The sequence below is a fragment of the Lonchura striata genome, chromosome 10 (assembly GCF_046129695.1).
Source record: "Lonchura striata isolate bLonStr1 chromosome 10, bLonStr1.mat, whole genome shotgun sequence".
NCBI lineage: Eukaryota > Metazoa > Chordata > Aves > Passeriformes > Estrildidae > Lonchura > Lonchura striata.
The window spans coordinates 27,130,903-27,150,080 of NC_134612.1; the positions used below are offsets into that span (position 1 = coordinate 27,130,903).

The 19,178-nt window shown below is 38.9% G+C and overlaps 1 protein-coding gene and 1 long non-coding RNA gene across 3 annotated transcripts; one reads left to right on the plus strand and one right to left on the minus strand.

The window, feature by feature from the left end:
• Positions 1-196: 196 nt before the first annotated feature.
• LOC110478356 (tubulin alpha-3 chain) lies at positions 197-2,963 on the minus strand. Its single transcript, XM_021544916.1, has 5 exons — positions 2,889-2,963; positions 2,513-2,735; positions 1,833-1,981; positions 817-1,497; positions 197-591 (listed from the first exon to the last, which is right to left on the minus strand). Exons 1-5 carry the CDS (start codon positions 2,898-2,900, stop codon positions 295-297), a joined length of 1,362 nt encoding a protein of 453 aa, XP_021400591.1. The 5' UTR covers positions 2,901-2,963; the 3' UTR covers positions 197-294.
• A 701-nt stretch (positions 2,964-3,664) lies between these two features.
• On the plus strand, positions 3,665-6,984 carry LOC144246815 (uncharacterized). 2 transcript variants are annotated; one of them, XR_013340540.1, is made up of 3 exons: positions 3,665-3,895; positions 4,106-4,286; positions 6,546-6,984. It is a non-coding gene; the product is annotated as an uncharacterized LOC144246815 (long non-coding RNA). The 2 variants fall into 2 exon arrangements; XR_013340539.1 differs by having other exon boundaries at positions 3,665-4,286.
• Positions 6,985-19,178: the final 12,194 nt, after the last annotated feature.

Here is a 19,178-nt window from a genome sequence, read left to right on the forward strand (position 1 = left end):
ATGTGTCTCTAAATCTCTATTCAGTGACCATACTAGTAAATACTAATTTTTTTTTTTACTATGCTAATGTAGGAAGGTAAAAATTACTATGTACTTTTAAAGCAGGTAACAGATCTGCTAGAAAACCTACAATCTCAAATTGTCCTTCTTTCATGAATACACACATTAATAGTGAAGAAGGAAAAAAAAGCAGCAGTATAATCTTTGGAACTTTATTTGGAAGCACATTTGAAAACAAACAAACAGAGTTTTGCAATTTTTTTGGTAAATAGGCTTTTCCAGGCTTTAGTTTTCTCAATATTCATCTCCTTCTTCAGCCTCTGCTTCTACTGAGTCTAGGCCAACTTCTTCATAATCTTTCTCCAGGGCAGCCAGGTCTTCCCGGGCTTCAGAAAATTCTCCTTCCTCCATCCCCTCCCCAACATACCAATGCACAAAGGCACGCTTAGTATACATGAGATCAAATTTGTGGTCAAGCCGAGCCCATGCTTCTGCAATAGCAGTTGTGTTACTCAGCATACACACAGCCCGCTGCACCTTGGCAAGATCAGCACCTGGCACCACAGTTGGAGGCTGGTAGTTAATGCCCACCTTCAAGAAAACAAATAAGAACTTTGCTTAGGAATGCCAAGGCTTAAAAGACTCATTTCTGTTAACAAAAATCACCATGATTACAAATAAATAAAAAAGCTTAGTTAATTTTGTACTTCACCAAAATATTTAACGGGGACATTACAACATTGTAGCATGACTGTTACCTCTGAAGACAACACAATTCCTATCACTTAGGTATTGAGCACTTAAAAGGCTACATACCTTGAATCCAGTTGGGCACCAATCCACAAACTGAATGGTACGTTTAGTCTTGATAGTGGCAATGGCTGCATTGACATCTTTGGGCACAACATCGCCTCTGTATAACATGCAGCAGGCCATGTACTTGCCATGGCGAGGGTCACATTTGACCATCTGGTTGGCTGGTTCAAAGCAAGCGTGGGTAATTTCAGCCACAGATAACTGCTCATGATATGCTTTTTCAGCTGAGATGATAGGGGCATATGTTACCAAGGGGAAATGGATTCGTGGGTATGGAACCAGGTTAGTTTGAAATTCTGTCAGATCTACATTGAGGGCTCCATCAAAACGCAGTGAAGCTGTGATGGATGAAACAATCTGCCCAATTAATCGGTTTAAATTGGTGTAAGTAGGACGGCCAATGTCCAGGTTACGACGACATATATCATAAATGGCTTCATTATCTACCATAAAGGCACAGTCTGAATGCTCTAATGTGGTGTGGGTTGTTAGAATTGAGTTGTAGGGTTCCACTACAGCAGTGGAAACTTGTGGTGCTGGATAAATTGCAAACTCCAGTTTAGATTTCTTGCCATAGTCAACAGATAGCCTTTCCATGAGCAGTGATGCAAACCCTGAACCAGTGCCTCCTCCAAAACTATGAAAGATGAGGAAGCCTTGCAGCCCTGTGCACAGGTCAGCCTATAACGAGGTGGAAAAAAATGGGAGAAAAAAAGTTATCAATGGTTTTGGAGAAATCAGTATTAAAATAATAATTCAAAAGCATTTCTGTCATAAGTTTGCTAGTTTTACATTGTTATTATTTAAAAATCAGTGTTCTTGAAAGGTCCTAGTTTAACTGATTGAGTTTTTATTTAAAGGGGGAACAGGGCACACCAGAAAACAAAAGGCTTATTTTGTTTTGAACAATTAACTATATACAAAATTGTTAACCAATAAACAGCAAACCATCAATATAGCTAGCTATAGAGCTGTATCAATTACTTTAAATACTAACTTGCAGCACAAATCCTTACCAGCTTGCGAATGCGGTCTAGCACCAGATCAACAATCTCTTTTCCAATGGTATAATGGCCTCTAGCATAATTATTGGCGGCATCTTCTTTCCCAGTAATAAGCTGCTCAGGATGGAATAACTGCCTATACGTGCCTGTACGTACTTCATCTACAAAAAAACCCAAAATACCACACCATAAATTTGATCTGTTCAGTTCTGCATGTGCTGCCTATTGACTGCACACAAAGCACAGGTGTCAAAAGAGTGTAGACAGCATCTCTGACTACACACAGCTTGTCTGACTAGTCTAAGAAATTGGCATAACTTCTGCCCCTTTGTTTCAGGGTAAACATCAGGCACACACAAAGCAGTATTTGTACTCAAGGAACACAGAGATCACTAAGAAAACTACATTACAGGTACAGACAATACTGGACAGCACTCAAACAAAACTCTGCATGCAGTGCAGCAGTCTGGAAAAATGATCCAGATCATAAAAACATTCTCTCGTTTTCCAGATATTGTTACCTGTAGACCATTATTTAATTTATTTCAAATAACAATAACCACAAATTTCAAAACAGCATCCAGACACATGTTTTAAAATCTATAGTGTTCTAAACAAACATAAAAAGACAGTAGGGAATCCACAAAGGATCCTCACTTTTTCACTTATGATCTTTAATGCTGGATACATACCAACTACAGTTGGTTCTAGGTCTACAAACACTGCTCTTGGAACATGTTTACCAGCTCCTGTCTCACTGAAGAAAGTGTTAAATGAATCATCTCCACGTCCCATAGTATTATCACTAGGCACTTGACCATCAGGCTGGATCCCATGTTCAAGACAATACAATTCCCAACATGCATTGCCAATCTGAACACCAGCCTGGCCAACATGGATGGATATGCATTCACGCTGCAAAGTAAAAAGAGAATGATAATGAGACATGGAGCTATCTGCCCGTGGGTTGTATCTTCCATGATCTTTCTCTGCTGCAATAATCCCTGGTTATCCTTAAGTGACAATTTAAGAGAACAAGTTGTTGGCTGCTGGCAAGACACTACTCACCTTTGCTGACATGCACTGGCTTTGTGAATACTGGAAGATACTAAAGACAACATAGTCCCTAAGAACACATGGGTGAATGAATACAAATTCATTATCCCTTACAGTGCTGCACATATATTCCCTCTTTAATATTCAGCCTAGTGTCTTTTTACTCTTCTTTTAGTTTTTGAATGACCTCTTTATATAACATCCTGCTAATTATCTTGATTTGTTACCACACCATATACTGGGTAACTTGCAAGAATCTTTCCTGCACCAGTATCTAAGCCCTACCAATTAGTACATCTTTTTTTTCACACATACTCCTGCGTGAAATCGTCTTAAGAGTTCCAATTAAATGTAATCTGCCCCCTTTAAGCTAGCTCTTTTGATTCTAAGCAATAGTGCCATGTATGTTTAATCTCCCAATTGCCTTATGCTTGAGATGGAAATAAGCCACTTTTCTAGTTTACTGTTAAGAGTGTATCTAGAAAAAAGCAGAGGTGGAAAAGAAAAAGCAAGATGTCTGGGCTGCTCTTTCCCGTTCCCTTAGTAGCTCCGTCAAATTCCAATCTGCGCTCCACCCCCGCAGATCCACTGCGAGACTCGCGGCGCCCACCGGGCCCCTCACGCCGCCGGCCACACCCCCTGCTCTGATTGGCTGTGCCCAGGGAGCGGCTCAGGGCGCGCGCCGTCCGGCCCCCCCTCACCGCCGCCGGCCACACCCCCTTCTCTGATTGGCTGTGCCCAGGCAGAGGCTCACGGCGCGCACCGCCCGGCCCGCCCATCACCGCCGCCGGCCCTCGAGCACGCGCCGTGCCTTGTACGGCTTCACGCGCCAGGGCGGCCCAAACCCGGCACATCGATCCGGCCGGCGGCCACCGTGCCCTAATCCTGCTACCTCCGCGCCGGCTTCATAGAGGTTTCGGCCTCGTCCTCGCGGGAGATGCCTGCTCCGAACAGACTTCCTTTGCACATATCTCGTCTTGCTAGCTATCGGCCGGTTTCTATGCCTCACCTCCCCTAAAGTTAATAAGCTTTCATATTAATGTCTCTCCTTCCCATTCTTTCTGCCTTAGAGCTACCACGGGGATTTCAGGGAATGTCTGCGAGTCCTGCCGCAGCATGTGCAGTCATGAACTCCCATGAGGTGCCGCAACAGAAGCAGTCCAAAACGCCCTTTCTCCCCCTGCAGGCACAAGGATCCCGTCTCCCAAACGCCCTTTCTCCCCCCGCAGGCACAAGGATCCCGTCTCCCAAACGCCCTTTCTCCTCCCCACCGCAGCCGCAAGGATCCCGTCTCACACCATGGTGCCTCGTTAAGGTGACGAACTCCAACTGCGCCACAATCCGTCCGCCGCCGCTTCCGACCAGCACCAACTGCCGACCGTTAACCGCCTCGAACGCCTCGCCTCAGGGGTTAGCTCCCCATTGGCCATTACCCACGCGGACCGGGCGCGAGGGAAGGCCTCTGATTGGCCGCGGGCGTTCTTCTCGCGACGAGCGGGAAGACTGCCATGAGGCAGGGGCGTGCTCGGGGGCGAGGCCTGAGCGGCCCGGGGCGGGGCGGCCCGGGGCGGGGCGGCCCGGGGCGGGGCGGCCCGGGGCGGGGCGGCCCGGGGCGGGGCGGCCCGGGGCGGGGCGGCCCGGGGCGGGGCGGCCCGGGGCGGGGCGGCCCGGGGCGGGGCGGCCCGGGGCGGGGCGGCCCGGGGCGGGGCGGCCCGGGGCGGGGCGGCCCGGGGCGGGGCGGCCCGGGGCGGCCCGGGGCGGGGCGGGGCGGGGCGGGGCGGGGCGGGGCGGGGCGGGGCGGGGCGCGCGCGGCCTGGCCTCGGGCGGCGGGAAGCGTGCGGAGCGCCGGGGTCTGCTGTGAGGAGGGAGCGGGAGCGCCAGCGCCGTGCTGAGCTGAGCTGAGCTGGCTTCGTGTGCCAAGGCGACCTGTACTGGTGTGGTGATATACATGTACTGCTTCCTGTAGTTTCTCCTGACAGTAAAAGGATACAGGTCTGCTTTCCCAAGGGAGAGTTATTTGATAGAAATACAAAACGGGAGTGGTATTGTAATTACTGTGCCCACTCTATGAGTAGCGAGCACTTTCCATTCTCTGATTTTGACTAGGCAGATTCAATTTGGCACTTCTGGAAACTGTGTCATTAACTCCTCAAATCAGCTGAGGAAGAGGGAGGACACAGGTGCCTTTTTGCTTACATGCTCAGAATGAAATATTAGTAAGAATGCCAAATAAAGTGCCAAACAAAGCCATTTAATGCTCTTGAAATAAAATAATACCAGGGTATTCCAAAGAAATAGGTCAAAATATAATATCCTCACCCCTTTGAACATTAGTGTTATTTACAGTTTTTGTAAGACAAGAAGAAGGATGCCCTTGTTGATTTTCAGGATTCAGAAGACCAATGAGATATGGTCAGAACCTTTTTTAGAAGGTTGTTTATTTTCCTGAAGAATACAGGATGGAAAAAATGATTGAAAATTGTTCAATAGTTATTTACAGCTTAATTATTAACTAAGTATACTTTACTTAAAATATAAAGCAATCTTAACTATAAATAGTGTCACATCCATAGTATTGTTGCTACTTGAACAGCTGCCAGAGGAAAATTGCTTATTCCTGTTAGGCATTGCATTGCACACATATTTATCACTGAGCATACTTTAAGTTCTAAGTACTGATTTTCTAAGTGGGATTACTCTTAATATATTTTGAAATGTTAGGCCAGAATTTTCTGTAGTATGGGGCAGCTTGTATGTTTTTGAATTGTAGGCTATATACTCACTGTGTATCAAATGATCAAGTGTTCTGATTGCATTTTGATCAATGGAACTGTTTTGAAACATGAGAGATCAGAACGTTTCCTGTATAGAAATCTCTGGGTTTAAATATGTTTCTGTATTGCAAATTATAAAACTCCTGAAGAATTGCATGAGACATTAGTGAGTAAAATTAAGTTGGTTCTGAGCTCTGGTTCAGATGAAGAATGCACAGTTTGCTTGAAATCACTGACTCTTCCTGTGATAACACACTGTGCACATGTGTTTTGTAAAGCATGCATTTTGAAGTCCTCAGAACTGAAGAGGTTGGTTGTTCTACAGTTAAAAGTAATTGTAATAGCAATTCAAAAGCAAGGAACTCCTATCACCAGGAGCTGTTGTTCGTTTAAATTGTGAAGCATGTAAACCTAGTTATCATCTGGCTTGTAAAAACTACTGGCCTGAAGTCAATCTATGGAGAAAGTAGCTGTCAAACTGAACAGTGCTAAGGTCTATCAGTATTTTCAAAAGCTCGATTTGTAGTTCTTACCTTACTTTTTCCCTGGGATAAGTGTGCAGCATTGTATGCCTCCATATGGCTGGCTGCCTCTTTACTGTTTGTATGTGATGTGATGCACATCATATATACTATTGATCTTAAAAGAGACCACAGCTGTGTATTGGAAGTTGACTGTTGAATTAAAATCATGTCTACACTCCTTTTTCCAAGCTGATAAACTTGGGCAGTGAAATAGCTGTCTTGGTAAAGGGCCATCTTTATGTCCCTTCTCTGGGCTCCATGCAGAAAAAGCTTGTGGATGAGTATACTTGGATTGCTCTTTTGAAAACCATAATATTTCTTTTTCTTGTGTGCTTCTGAGATATATTTTTCCTTTTTGTTTCCCTTTCTAGGGCAACATAATGGCATGGTAGTCTCACCATCTGTATCCAGTGCTGCTGCATTTACTCTTGGGAGTTGTTCTGACTCCGCTTCAGAATAGAGCTGCAAATGTTAGCAAAAACCTGGCTGGTGCTCTTTATTAGGAACAAGCAGGGAGGGACAAGTTAGTCCCTGCTTGTGCACAGTCAGTCAACCTAAGAAGACAGAGATGGAAAGGGTGCTCTTTCTGGCTTCTGGACTGACATTGTTCCATTGCCAGATACACAAAATTCTGATGCAGCTATCCTACTGTCTAGAGTTTCTGATAAATTTGAGGGAAACTAGTGAAGGAAAGAGCACTTGCAGAGATCTTTTTCCAGTGCAGAGGTTCTTGATGTGTTTGTAGAAGTCAGTGTCCTTACTGAACTTTCTGGTGCTTTTAACATGGAGAGAAATAAATTGGGTTATGATGGGATGGAATTATCATCATTATATACCCGTTGACTGTAAAGTTAAGTTACTATGTTTTGCCAAGAACAAAAGTGGGTTCTACTCTTTTGAACTATCATAAGTTTCTAAAACAGTGAGTAAATAAGCTTTCTTACCTTCAAAATGATTCCTGATTGCCAAGGAAGTTTTTGCAGCTTTTAGCCAAAACTCTGACATCTGAACATGCATCTAAATTCCAAAGTTGATTCTGACATGCATCTAAATTCCAAATTTGGGGAATTAACTGTGATAGGTAATTCTGAGGGAGGAACATGCTCCAGCACGGTGTGGGTGAAGGGAGGCAGAGATCTCTGAAGGTTGCTCTTGGGGAAAGAGGTTTATTGGGGGTGCAGGAAGGTCCGAGCCTCGTGCTCTCAGGCGCAGCACGTGGCCGGGCTTAAGAGGGTGGGGGAGGGGAGAGACAAAAGGAGGGTTTAGGAGAGGGGAAGCCCCAGGAGGGGAGGAGGTTCCAAGGGAGGGGGAGAAGTTCCCAGTGGGGGAAGAGGTTCCAAGAGACCGCATGGCCGCTCAGAGCCCCCTTATCAGGGGCTCCTAGGTGGGCTGGGATAAGGCATGGGCCAATGGGGTTACAGACACTGATGTTTTAGGGGCAGGTACAGAGGTGTGGGATGAGCTATACATCTTTTGGGGGGTGGGATGGAACAGTCCATTTCACTCCAGGACTCATCCAAGGGCAGAAGTGACATCCGGCTAGCTGGGAGAACTGTTCTCATCCTAGCTGTATTATTTATGAGCAATCATATTTATCTATCATCTGCAACAGTAATTCCACATGATAGGTATTTGTACTATTACTGCGTTTGATCTGGGTAGTTTCTGTGCCTGAATGGTTACAATGCAATTCTCTCATAGTAAATAACATGGGAAAGTACTTTAGGTATCACCTTGAAAACAAAGGAGACCAACAAACTGCATACCCTCTCCCCAAAGCAACTTGGGTTCAAGCAAGATTCTTCCACGCAAGATGATTGTTTCTATTATTAATACAAATGAGATGTGAACTGCAAGCACAAAACTGCTGAGTGAAAAATTTGGCATGTCATGGTGTTACAAACTTGGAAATCGTTATGTCTTTCTAATGTTAACCTAAAAGCATTTACCAAAATTGGAAAAACTTCTTGCTAGTTAACAACTTGAGAGTTAATACTACCTTCATTTCAGTCTTCTGTTGAGACTAAATTTAGAGTTGTGCAAGCAAGTAAAAATCCTATGCAGAAGACACAATAAAGCTATAAGATCTCTGTAGTAATCTAATGTCTTTGTGTATCAACTGCATTCTTATAAAAGCTTGTCAGATATGCATTCATACTTTTTATTTTCTTCTTCTAGCTGTTCATTGTGAGACTTTTTTGTCATTTTTGTCATTTTCATATGCTTTTAGCATAAGTCTTTACTATCTGTTGGCAATGTTCAGATGTGTTTTGTTTATAATTATAGTACTGAAGTGGAGAAGGAATGCAGAAAAATGTGAGCTTTTTATTTAAAAAAAAAAAAAAAAAAGTCAATGAGCACTGTTTGGAGGTTGTGGTTTTTTCCCAGAAAACATTTTTCAGATTTAATCAAATTAATTTATTTTGTCTTGTCACTGAAGGATTTTGGATTTACTTCCAAATCAGGAGTGGCTCATTCATTCACTATGTTTGGAAAACTTATCAAATTTGTTTGTGTTAAAGAATCTCTCTCTTGAAAGGATATCTTTATTGCTGCAATAAATTAATGTATCAGACTATGACTGCCAGGCTCTCTGATTGGCTACCAATTCATTCCAGATTAGCAGCCTCCAGTATTCATATGTTTTATGAGGTCTGCTTTGTAGCCTCTCTAAAGATGCCTTGGTTCTGTGGCCAGATTTCTATATAAACAGTTACCCGATTTTAAAGGGTTGCTCTGTTAGGCAGAAGTTTTTCAAGTCTTGTCATTTTTGCCTCACAAAGTTGTCCATTTGTACAGCGCACACAGTCTATTATTAAATTTTCTGAGTAGTCCTATGAAAGTGCTATTGTATAAATTTCGCTTTATCTAGAATGCACTTGAGAGAAAACAGCTTTTGGTGTTATGTCCCATTTAATGTGTCTGTTGGGGAAAAAGAGAAGATACCCCGTGTCTGGTCCTGACAAAGCATATTTCATCAGACTGCTATTATTTCTGTGCAGGCTTTGAGGCTTTGAAGAAAAAGGGTAAAAGGTCATTCTTTTGTTTGTAACTAAGAAAGATACTGTCTTTGAAAGATGGTTTATTTTTCTCATATTTTAGATAATCTTACTATCATAGCCCAAGTATATCCTTGCTTTAAAATTTTGAGCTACTTATTTCTGTTTAAATATGCTCAGAAAGAAGACCAATTCACTTTTAAGGAAGGCTGAGTATTTATAAAATGTGCAGTGTTTAGGTCATGTTAATGTTCTTGCAAATAAAATATTTTGACTGTCATGTCAGAAATGAGAAAGTGTGTTGTAAGAATGAATCATTGAGGATGTTTTTACATCAATATAACAAATGTATAAAAGGTGCTTTGTAAAGGTGGTATTTATCATTCCTTATAAATAACTGGGTTTAATACATTTCTTTTAATGTTGTTTGGGCTTTTGCACAGCCAAATGCCCTTTCTGTAGAAATGAGCTTCAAGTAGACAGCTTGGTGGAATGGTCCCCTAGAAGAGGAAATTCACTGTAGTAATGGAAAGAAGCCTGATCAGAAGCCTAGCTCAAAGGTGCATTCTGTTTTATTTAGCTTTCATTATGGTTTTGTAGAGCATACTCTATAATTGTGTAAATACACTGAACATACTATACATATGGATAACATACTTCAAGTTATTATTTAGAAGTCTATCCAGCATGTCTAGCCAGCACAGAAGAAAATGCACACCACAAACAAACTGCAACTCCCTTGCAGCAGGGAAACAAGACAAAAGGAACACTAGCTGTAATTTGACCCTGATCATTGTTTCTTAAATAAATGTGTGTTAATTAAATAGAACTTCAGGTAAAGTGCTTTGCCTTTTGTTTCAGTTTATGAAGATAGTTTCAGTGGTTACAAAACTACTCTTATTCAAATCTTAATTTACTTTTGGAAACAAAATCTAAATAAATCCTTTCTTAAATCATATTTAAGCAATACATATTCTGCTCTAGAGGGGAAAACTAAATGGGCATATGTTCAATACAACACTTGTCAGAAGAAACATTGTAGTATTGTTATTTTACTTTATAGACTTGTTTCTCAAGGTCTGCCACATCATTTTTCTTTGTCTCATTTTCATTTGCTGACAGAATTTGTATCTTTCTGCTTGTACTTTGTTCTTTTCATTTTGAGATTGCTTTTCTGAAACATTAAGTTTTTAATTTTTCATGAAGAAATTTTTCTTTCAAAAGCTGGTTACAAATTTGTTCCCTAAAAATCTTTTTGTGGAGACATAAGAGCTAATTTCAGACATTATGTTCTAGAATAAACCATGATTTTTATTCTTTTTAGCTGGTGCAGTTACTTTCATTCTCTAGTTAGTGGTTCTTTGCGTCACCATAGCTAAACCTTACTGAGAAAACTGCTAGCAGAGTTCTTCTGCCTCAAATCCAATTCCTTGTTCCTTTTGTTCTCATGTCTGTTCCAAGAGAGCTTCTGGTGCCTCCTTACTTCCTGTTACACCTAACCAAGGGTTCTTGCATACCTTATTTGCCTCAGTATGTCTGGGGGAAGCCTTTCTCACTTCTTGAGAATTGCTATGGTAGATCATTCGCCTTGGGGCTGTCCATTGCTTAAGCCTTATTCTCTGAAGTTCTAGTACTTTGTTCCTATTTTCCATATACCCTGGAGATAGGGGATTTGCAGACTTTTAGCAACATGAAGTATGTCTGGAAAATTGGTTGTGAATTCTCCTTCCCAAAGCACTCTCAATCACCCTGTAGTTTGTGACTATTAAAAATGCTGAGCTTTTAGTTTCCTATGGAAATTAGAAGAAAGCCTACTCACAGAATTCAAGATTAGTTCATTTAAAAGGTATTACTGAGCAGTCATTTCTCTCAATTAATGTGAACTTTATCAAAGCCATCTGTAGGAATGGACTCTAGCCAAGTCAAAATAACTTCCTTTCATTTCAGATAAATACTTACTTTGATTTCAGATAAACGCTCTTATGCATGCTTTAATAGAACTACGGAGCAATAAGTCCAGCTGCTAAATGTCTGTTTGATTCTCAGTTCATTTTCTTGCCATTGATAGAAAACCATTTGAACTAAGTACAACTGATGTTATTTTTAATAAACATGTCCTTTTCTGGTGTTTTAGAAAGATCTCTCAAAGAAAATGGAATTTTAAATATGCAGAGGTCAGGGTTTTAATGCATTTATTTCCCTTAATGTATTTATTGTAATATTTTAATGTATTTATTTATTGTCACCCAAAATTGATTGTTAAATTCAACATCTTTATTCCTTTGGATGGGTCAATGGCACAGAAGAAAAGAATGAAAGCAATTTGTTGTTTCCAAAGCAACCAAGCAGGGTCCTGAACTATAATGCTTTTGTCTCTGAAAGTGGGTGGAGTTGGATTAAATGTGACAGCAGCTTTCCTAATGTTCTTAATGGATCCTGTGAGTAAAGGGTTGTTCATAATGATATGACTTAATCTAGATTAAGCTTCTCTGGTGTTTTTCTAATAGGCAGAGGGAAAACCTGTATCTGTTTGAAAGACAAATAGGACTTTTCTTCATCTGCGTCCCTAGCATCTTCTTGTTTTAACACTATATTTTTGTGCTGTCCTTTTATTTACTGTAAGTGGAAAGAATGCTAGTAGTACTACTAACAGAGTGGTCTGACACCTTACAGTGTAGCATATGCTATCTGTTCATTCTTCCTATCTTTCTTTCTGATACTTTTGAATGAGGTTTCCTATTTGTTGCTCATGAACTTCAAAAGCCTTAAACTGGAATTTGAGGAAGAGTATATATTTAATGTAGTACTTGTCTGCTCTAGTCTTTTCTGCTATTACTGAGAATTTAATTATAAATTAAAACGTTACTCTGTGGTTACCTTTTGAGATCATGGGAGACTGGTAATACTTACATTTAGGAAGTTTTCTTCTTTTCATTAAAGCACTCAGAAATGCAAAATTATTTGTAAAGAATAAAAATGTAAATTACCTTTATTGATAGCAGAATAGTTTCCTTAGCAAAACTGGTTCATGTGTTGTGTCACTGTACCAGATTAAGGGTTTTCTATTCACTTCCTGCCTTCCCCTGTTCACTCCTCTGCTGTAATTCCCAAATTTTTTAGCAGCTGGAAACTGTAACAAAACCTGCACTTATAAGAAACAGAGTAAATTAAAACAATAGTTTAGCTTTGGACTTGGGCATCTGTCACTGCCAATCATAAAGAAAAAGTACAAGTTTGGGCATCAGGTAATTGATAGTAACAGTATGAAGACAAAAGCTATTTATTTAATAAATTAAAGAAATTAAGTATGAGTAAGACTATGGAGAAGTTGCCATGAAAGAATTTTTTCATTAATCACAATGCGTCTCCACGTGTATTTTCTGTGTATGGACTGCATTGATCCGTTCATTTGGAAAGGACCTACACTACCATAATGCCATGGAGTCTGCTTTTTTTTTTTCAACAATCCTCTGAATACCTGTAAAAACTGCAAAATCATTTTAATCTTCTGTGAAGATAATGAAGAGGTATAATGAATTCATTATATTGTGGCAAGCAGTTGTAAGAAAATAAGCTAAGCATTGCTAACACCGAGTGATCTACAGTCAACAGGTATATCTAACAACCCAGGGTCCATATAATTGTTGCCTTTACAGACCACTGAACAGCAACTTCTCATACTGCTGGTAGCCCACTTGTGATGGTAGCCATCCCAAGTGTCAGTGGGTGACTGCTCGTGTTTGATGGAGGAGCAGTGCGCCCACGTGATCCTTATGATCTCACTTTTGAATAATCAGTACTGAATGAGATTCATTCATGCACTAGCATTCCTTGAAGTGCACTAGCAGCAATAATAGGATTTAAGAAGCAAAAATATCAGTGGAGTAATGATTTTTTTCAATTTCTGTGGGTTTATGTATAACTGTAGCTTGGAAATCTGCATTCCTTCTCTGAGAGGTGTAATACCACAGTGCAAAGGAGAAATATTTATCCAACTAGATTACTTTTTCCCTCCCTCCTCTTTTAAAATTGTTTGTTTGTTTAAATACAATCATAGATGCAGAAATCTCACCTTTAGGAAGAAACACGAACCTTTAATGTGAAAGTATCACAAGTATACAGATGTTTCTCTAAGGCTCAGGTTTTTAAATATTTTCCAAAGTAAAATACAGTATCCTTTGTATGAGATACTGCAGGAAGGCACAGAAGTACTGTAATTCACTTTTTCTGTGCTGGACTGATGAGAGAAGAGTGAAAGTATTACACTTCAGTCTCTTTTGACTACAGCAAAAATAGAATGGAACATACTTCTGCATGTTTATCTTTTCTCCAGACATAATTTCTCATACAGTGAGATTAATAATAGGACAGTTTGCCATATATAGCCTGCCAGGAATGTTCATCTTGCAGTGACAAATACGTAATTTGTTGCTCTTTTGCTACTACAGATTGGAGAAACAAGACCTGTTTGGCTTTTATCTTGCAGCTTGATGTCTCTGAGTGTGCATAGGCATCAGAGGTTCTTAGAATCTAAACCAAGTCTTTAAGAATTCTTAGACGACCTGCAGTATGTGGGTGGCATGAAAAGCAAGCCCACTGCACGAGACTTGCTTATAAGAGACAGAACATGATTATAGTTGATGTAGATTTAAGTATCAGTTTTCTGAGAACTTAGTAGTACTGTACCTTTAGATGGTTAAAACATGCTGGGGAAATGCAGAGCACAGACTTGGCATTTCACAGATTCTCACATTTAATGTTACATCCAAAGTAGTAACAGCTACACTGTTTCGTGTTCAGCAAAATGTCTTGTTTACCTAACATGGTGATTATTGTATATATTAATGAGAGCATATGTGGGCTTTCTTAACAGTCCAGTTAACTGTTAAGTAACTGCCTGTGTCCAGCTGATTTAAAGTTGGTCATCAGGTACTGAGGCACTTAGTATATGTAGTGTTTGTTTCAGAATTAAAATAACATAGGATTGTTTTGATATCTCCTAGATTTCTGACAAACTCTGTTTTTAAAGCATTTACCGGAAGTTTCTGCTTGTTATGAACATGTAACCAGAAGTTATAAGAGCTGTCTTTATAGCGAGATACTTAAAGAGTAAGACATTAGGCACAGAGTAACTAATCTGCAGGCAGTATTTGTTAAAGATTACGTTGATGGTACATTATCTGCTTTGTGATGCCATGTGCATACTATTATGTTTTGAAGGGAGGTTATTTAACTTGTTCATTGCTGCTACTAATAGCATGGAATCCCACTGCAGACAAGCAGTGTTTTGACAGATGTCACATGCTGGGTCAGGAGCATAATGCTGTTATTACTAAGGTGAGTTAAAAGATGATCCCAACAGTTTTCCAGTTATGAATAAATACTTATTTTCCAAGAAGCTTTACGGTATTTTAAAAATAATTGTGCCATCACAGTCTCACCAGTAAAACTAAATTATGGAATGACTGTTGAAATGTGCTTTGTATTTTAAGATTTTAGTATTAGAAATTAAATGTCTCTGTTGAGCTATTTAGAATGACTCAGATGGAGTAGTATAACTGTTGGTTAGCCTGGCTATTACAGTTCATTATCTTGAAGGTATGTAGAATGCTTTTGTCATTGTCATAGCAGCTTATTTAGCTGTGGAAGAGCAGCTAGCCTGCCTCGTTAGTATTCCATCACAAAAATACTACTTCAAAAATTGAAGGCAGGTTCTCTTTTAATAAAAGTAGAAAAGAAGAGATAGATATCCTTCCAATAAATGTTTAAAACAAAAAAAGCACAGAAAAATCAAAATACCTAATCTTTCCATCCAACTGCTTTACAACACTTTTCTCTGTGTTTATTACAAAGCAATAACTAAATAATGTAACTGTGAAATAATGTACTTAGGATACTCAGCTCCCTTGCATTTTTTCCCAGAATACCTAAACTTCTCATCCTAATTTTTTTTTTTTTTTATTTTTTTTTTTTTTTTTTTTTTTGTATTTTGGTTTCATTGTGAAGGATTCAGTAGAAGAAAATATCCTGAAAATTCAGAACAAGAAGATGGAACTTGCAGCAGGAGCCTTTGCTACCAAAAAGCCTTCAGCAAGTGAAATAAAACAAAAAATATTTAACAAAATTAAGCATAAATAACATATGTAATATTTTGGATAATACTTCTCTTCAGGTTATGTGTCCCATTCTAATTTTCACTTTTGCTGTCTTTGTGCTCAAAATAGAAATGCTTCAAATAAATTATAAAAACTAACCCCTGAAATTTTTTCCAGTGTTCATTTCTTCAGAAGGTTGCTTGTTAGTACAACGCTTAAGAGCTCAAAAAAACCCCTCAAAACCAAAATGTGTATTCATGAATTCTAACTGATGCCTTACCAAGGCTGACCTAGAAGAGAGGCTAGATAGAGCTAAAGAATAAAGCAGGAATTTATTAAAAGGCCTCAATGGATACACCTTGGGCAGAACAAGAGCCCAGCCAGTGCTACACCCAAGATGAGCCAAAATGGTCACAAAATGTATGACCACTCACTGGGGCTCTCACTTTTATAAGTTCTGCTCCATTTGCTTTCATTGTCCAGTTATAGCTTTAGGTTACGAAGTGCCATTTTTCTTGTTTTTCTCTCTTCAGTCCACTTTGTTTATGCTCTTGGGTCTGAAAGTTGGGTGGTTGTCCTGGGTTCCAAGCTAGGAAAGAAGCTGTCTGGCTACTCTGTGAAGACAGCTTACCATCCCCTAATATGAAGCTCTGAACTACACACTAAAGCAGTACAGAATCTGAAAAATATAAAAGCTAAAACCTAAGGCATCATTACCTGCAAGTGTTTCATCTAATTTTAGATAATAAAAGATAAATAATATATCTTCTCCTTCAGACAAAACCATCTATAAATGAATTTATGTTCCTTAGTATTGTCTGATAAAGAAACAGATCAACTGGACTGATTGTTTCAGAAAAGGTGGTCCGCAGCACTTGGTAAGAATTCTTACTTTTGCAGAATATGTCCAAAGATGGTATTTAATTCAAAATTTTAAAGTACTTTTTACTATTTCTGAATAATACACAGGTGCAGGAGAGTTCCTCTGATGATTACTTCCCAGGAATTTGTAAAAAGGAAGTACCTTAATTTGTGAAACAATTACTTTTAATATTTTACATAACAGAACTCCAAGGATTTTTGTAAAAATAAAGTTTTTTTGGATAAAATGCATGTATTGACAGCATGCTATCTAGTAATTTCAATAGACACTTTGAACAATAAGATCATGCTATATGCAAAATAGAATCTCATCCACTTGTGCCAGTGAATGAGGAATTCCTTGCGAAATAAATTAAAACAAATTATTTTATAGCTGCCAGCTTTCTAGCAGTTCTCCTATACTGCTTTTCCTCTTGTACTGGGAAAATGAGATGTGTTTCACTTCCATACATATGTCTAAATGGTATGCTGATCTGCATGCCACTGGACTTGTGGAGGAAGAATTTGATAAACTACACCTGTTCATGTACCACAGAGTAAAAAACAGCACTGAAGAAGCTCATTTGAGTATTAGTTGAATATTTATGTCTGTTCCTTTCTTTCCATTTGATTCTTGTGTTCTGATATATGTTTACCTAACATTTTGCTCCCTTCACTGTGAAGCTCAGACTTCAAATTGGAGGCATAGATTGCTATATCTAGGTCCTGTTTAGATTGGGAAGTGTACTCGGCCGCAGAGAAACAGAGTCCATAAAGCTTGTAAAGCCTTTCACCTATTACATCTGAGAATATCAACCTTCTGATTATAAGATGAATTGCAGACATAGGAAGTGAAAGAGGACTGAGAAATAAAGGGAAGATAGCTATTTGGAGCAAGTGAGCTAATTAAAGGAGTGAGAAAGGAATTAAAACCAAGCAAACTAACAAACTGATGCAGTTTTCGGAAAAAGCCTGCACCTTAGCTATGGAGAAAGGCATACTTTAAGTCTGTTAGAGAAAGAATTATAAGGACACAAACGATGAAGACAGCATGAACCCTAGTATCTGATTGCCACTGGAAAGCTGAAAAAGAGCAAGGAAACAGCTAAACCTGATTGAAGTTGGGTTTTGAGTGGGGTTTTTTGGTGTTTTGTTGGTTTTTTTTGGTTTTTTGCATAATTTATATAAAGTTAAAACTTTCTTTGGGTTTTGCTGGTACAGATTTTGATATTTAGAGATAAGCTAGAAAAATAATTTGTGGTTATGAAGGGGGCATTTGGACTTTTTTTTGTTATATCCATTTTCCATGTAAAAATTTCACACGCAAGAGAACCATTCCTATGGCTAGTCAAACTACATCATTATTTATGTGAACATATGCTGACATTTTGCAAAATGGCTTAGTATATGATTATGAAAGCAACTAAAAACAATTACTAGGATTTTTTTTTGTCTATTAGATTATTATTTCCATGTTACGAAGCCACATAAAACTTACTGGAGATACTACTAAGCTTAATGGTCTCTCCCAAGAAAGCCATTAATGTATCTGAGAGAAAAGAGGTAAAAGCTGAGCGTAGAGAAGTCCTGTCTGATTTGATGGAGCTGTTCAGTAAGCACATGGTTGAACACATTGGTGTTCTGGCTGTTTGGGTTTTTTTTTCTGCTTTCATGATCTGTAAGTAGTCTTTGGCTTTTGGCAATCTCTTTCGTGAAGTATGAACAGTATGTTCTAGAAGTAAGCTTTTGGAATTATTTTTAATTCCAAAGATTGGGTTGGTAGTCTATCATTCTGAATTTGGTTGCTTGTTTGGGGGTTTTTGGGTTTTTGTTCCTTTTTCTTCTTAACCTATACATAAAGATGTATATTGAAAAAATGCTTCTTAAGCTTTTAATAGCTGCTCTGAGTTGTCACCATTTAAGGAACACCTTAGATTATAGGCTTCATAATGGCAAATCAAGTTCCAATATTTGAGTTGCAACGTAAGCAGCACTGTGATTCTTTTGAATAATGATGTTTAGAGTATAGTGCTGTTTTGAGTACATCCAGATTAGAGCAGAAAACTGCTTGATGTATCAAGCGATGCATTGCAAGGAATAAAAAAGGATCTCTGCTTTTCTGCAAAAGCTGCCTACACTGTAATTGTAAAGGAAATAGTGGCAAATAATGACATAAAGGTCATTTTATTGAAAATAAGCTGCATAGAATTTAGTATAGATGTCATACTTTTCCTGAGGCTGTGGTAAACACTTGATCATAGTATGAGTTACAGAGGCTAAAACAGAATTATTTTCAAAGGTTATCTTTTTTCACTAGCTGTATTTGCTAACCCAAAACATGCTGGTTTTTATCTTATTCAGCATCTCTCCTTATCTTATTGCATTAACATAACAAAACATACATGATAAACCAAATTTTCAGGCAGGCAGTAAGTATCATACTTTTCTACTTTCTTGGTTCTCTCCAACTAAGCTTAAAAAGAAGTAATGTGACTATTCTCCAGTATGAATACAGACAAAGGGAGGAAAATTTAGACTGTTTGGCTTAAAAGGAGTATTTACTATTTTCCATAGAGTAGTCTTTGAGTATGCACAACTCTCCAATATTTGTTCGATAAAGTATACTTTTGTCATAACAGACTGTAACTAGTAATCCCTTCTGCTTTCACACAACTTCAAATTTATCTGTTAAAAAAAAAAAACAAACAAAAAACCCAAACAAAAAACACAGCAAAAGAAAAACCCATACAGGAAAGGGCTAGTTACAATATGGAGTTCAGACACTATGTTCTTTCAAGTAGCTACAAGCTACTTTAGTTTGGACCTCACCTATTAGCATTTTTTCTACATGGTGAACAACTAAGTCACAGAGCAATTAAGTAGTGAAAACAAGATAGACCAACCCATATACTCATGTCTTCTGCTTTACGAGCAAATTGTGAGAGCTTGTTGATGGTTTATTTTATCTCTAGACTCAAGGTTTAGCACCATCACTAGATTCCAGCCAAAATCCTCCTTTACTAGGAAATAAGTAAGTAATATTTACTCA

Excerpts from the sequence above, each read along its gene's own strand:
- LOC110478356 (XM_021544916.1), bottom strand. Across the intron at positions 1,982-2,512 it reads CCTAGAACCAACTGTAGTTG|ATGAAGTACGTACAGGCACG; the intron begins GTATGTATCCAG and ends GTTTTTTTGTAG. Across the intron at positions 592-816 it reads GGTGCCCAACTGGATTCAAG|GTGGGCATTAACTACCAGCC; the intron begins GTATGTAGCCTT and ends GTTTTCTTGAAG.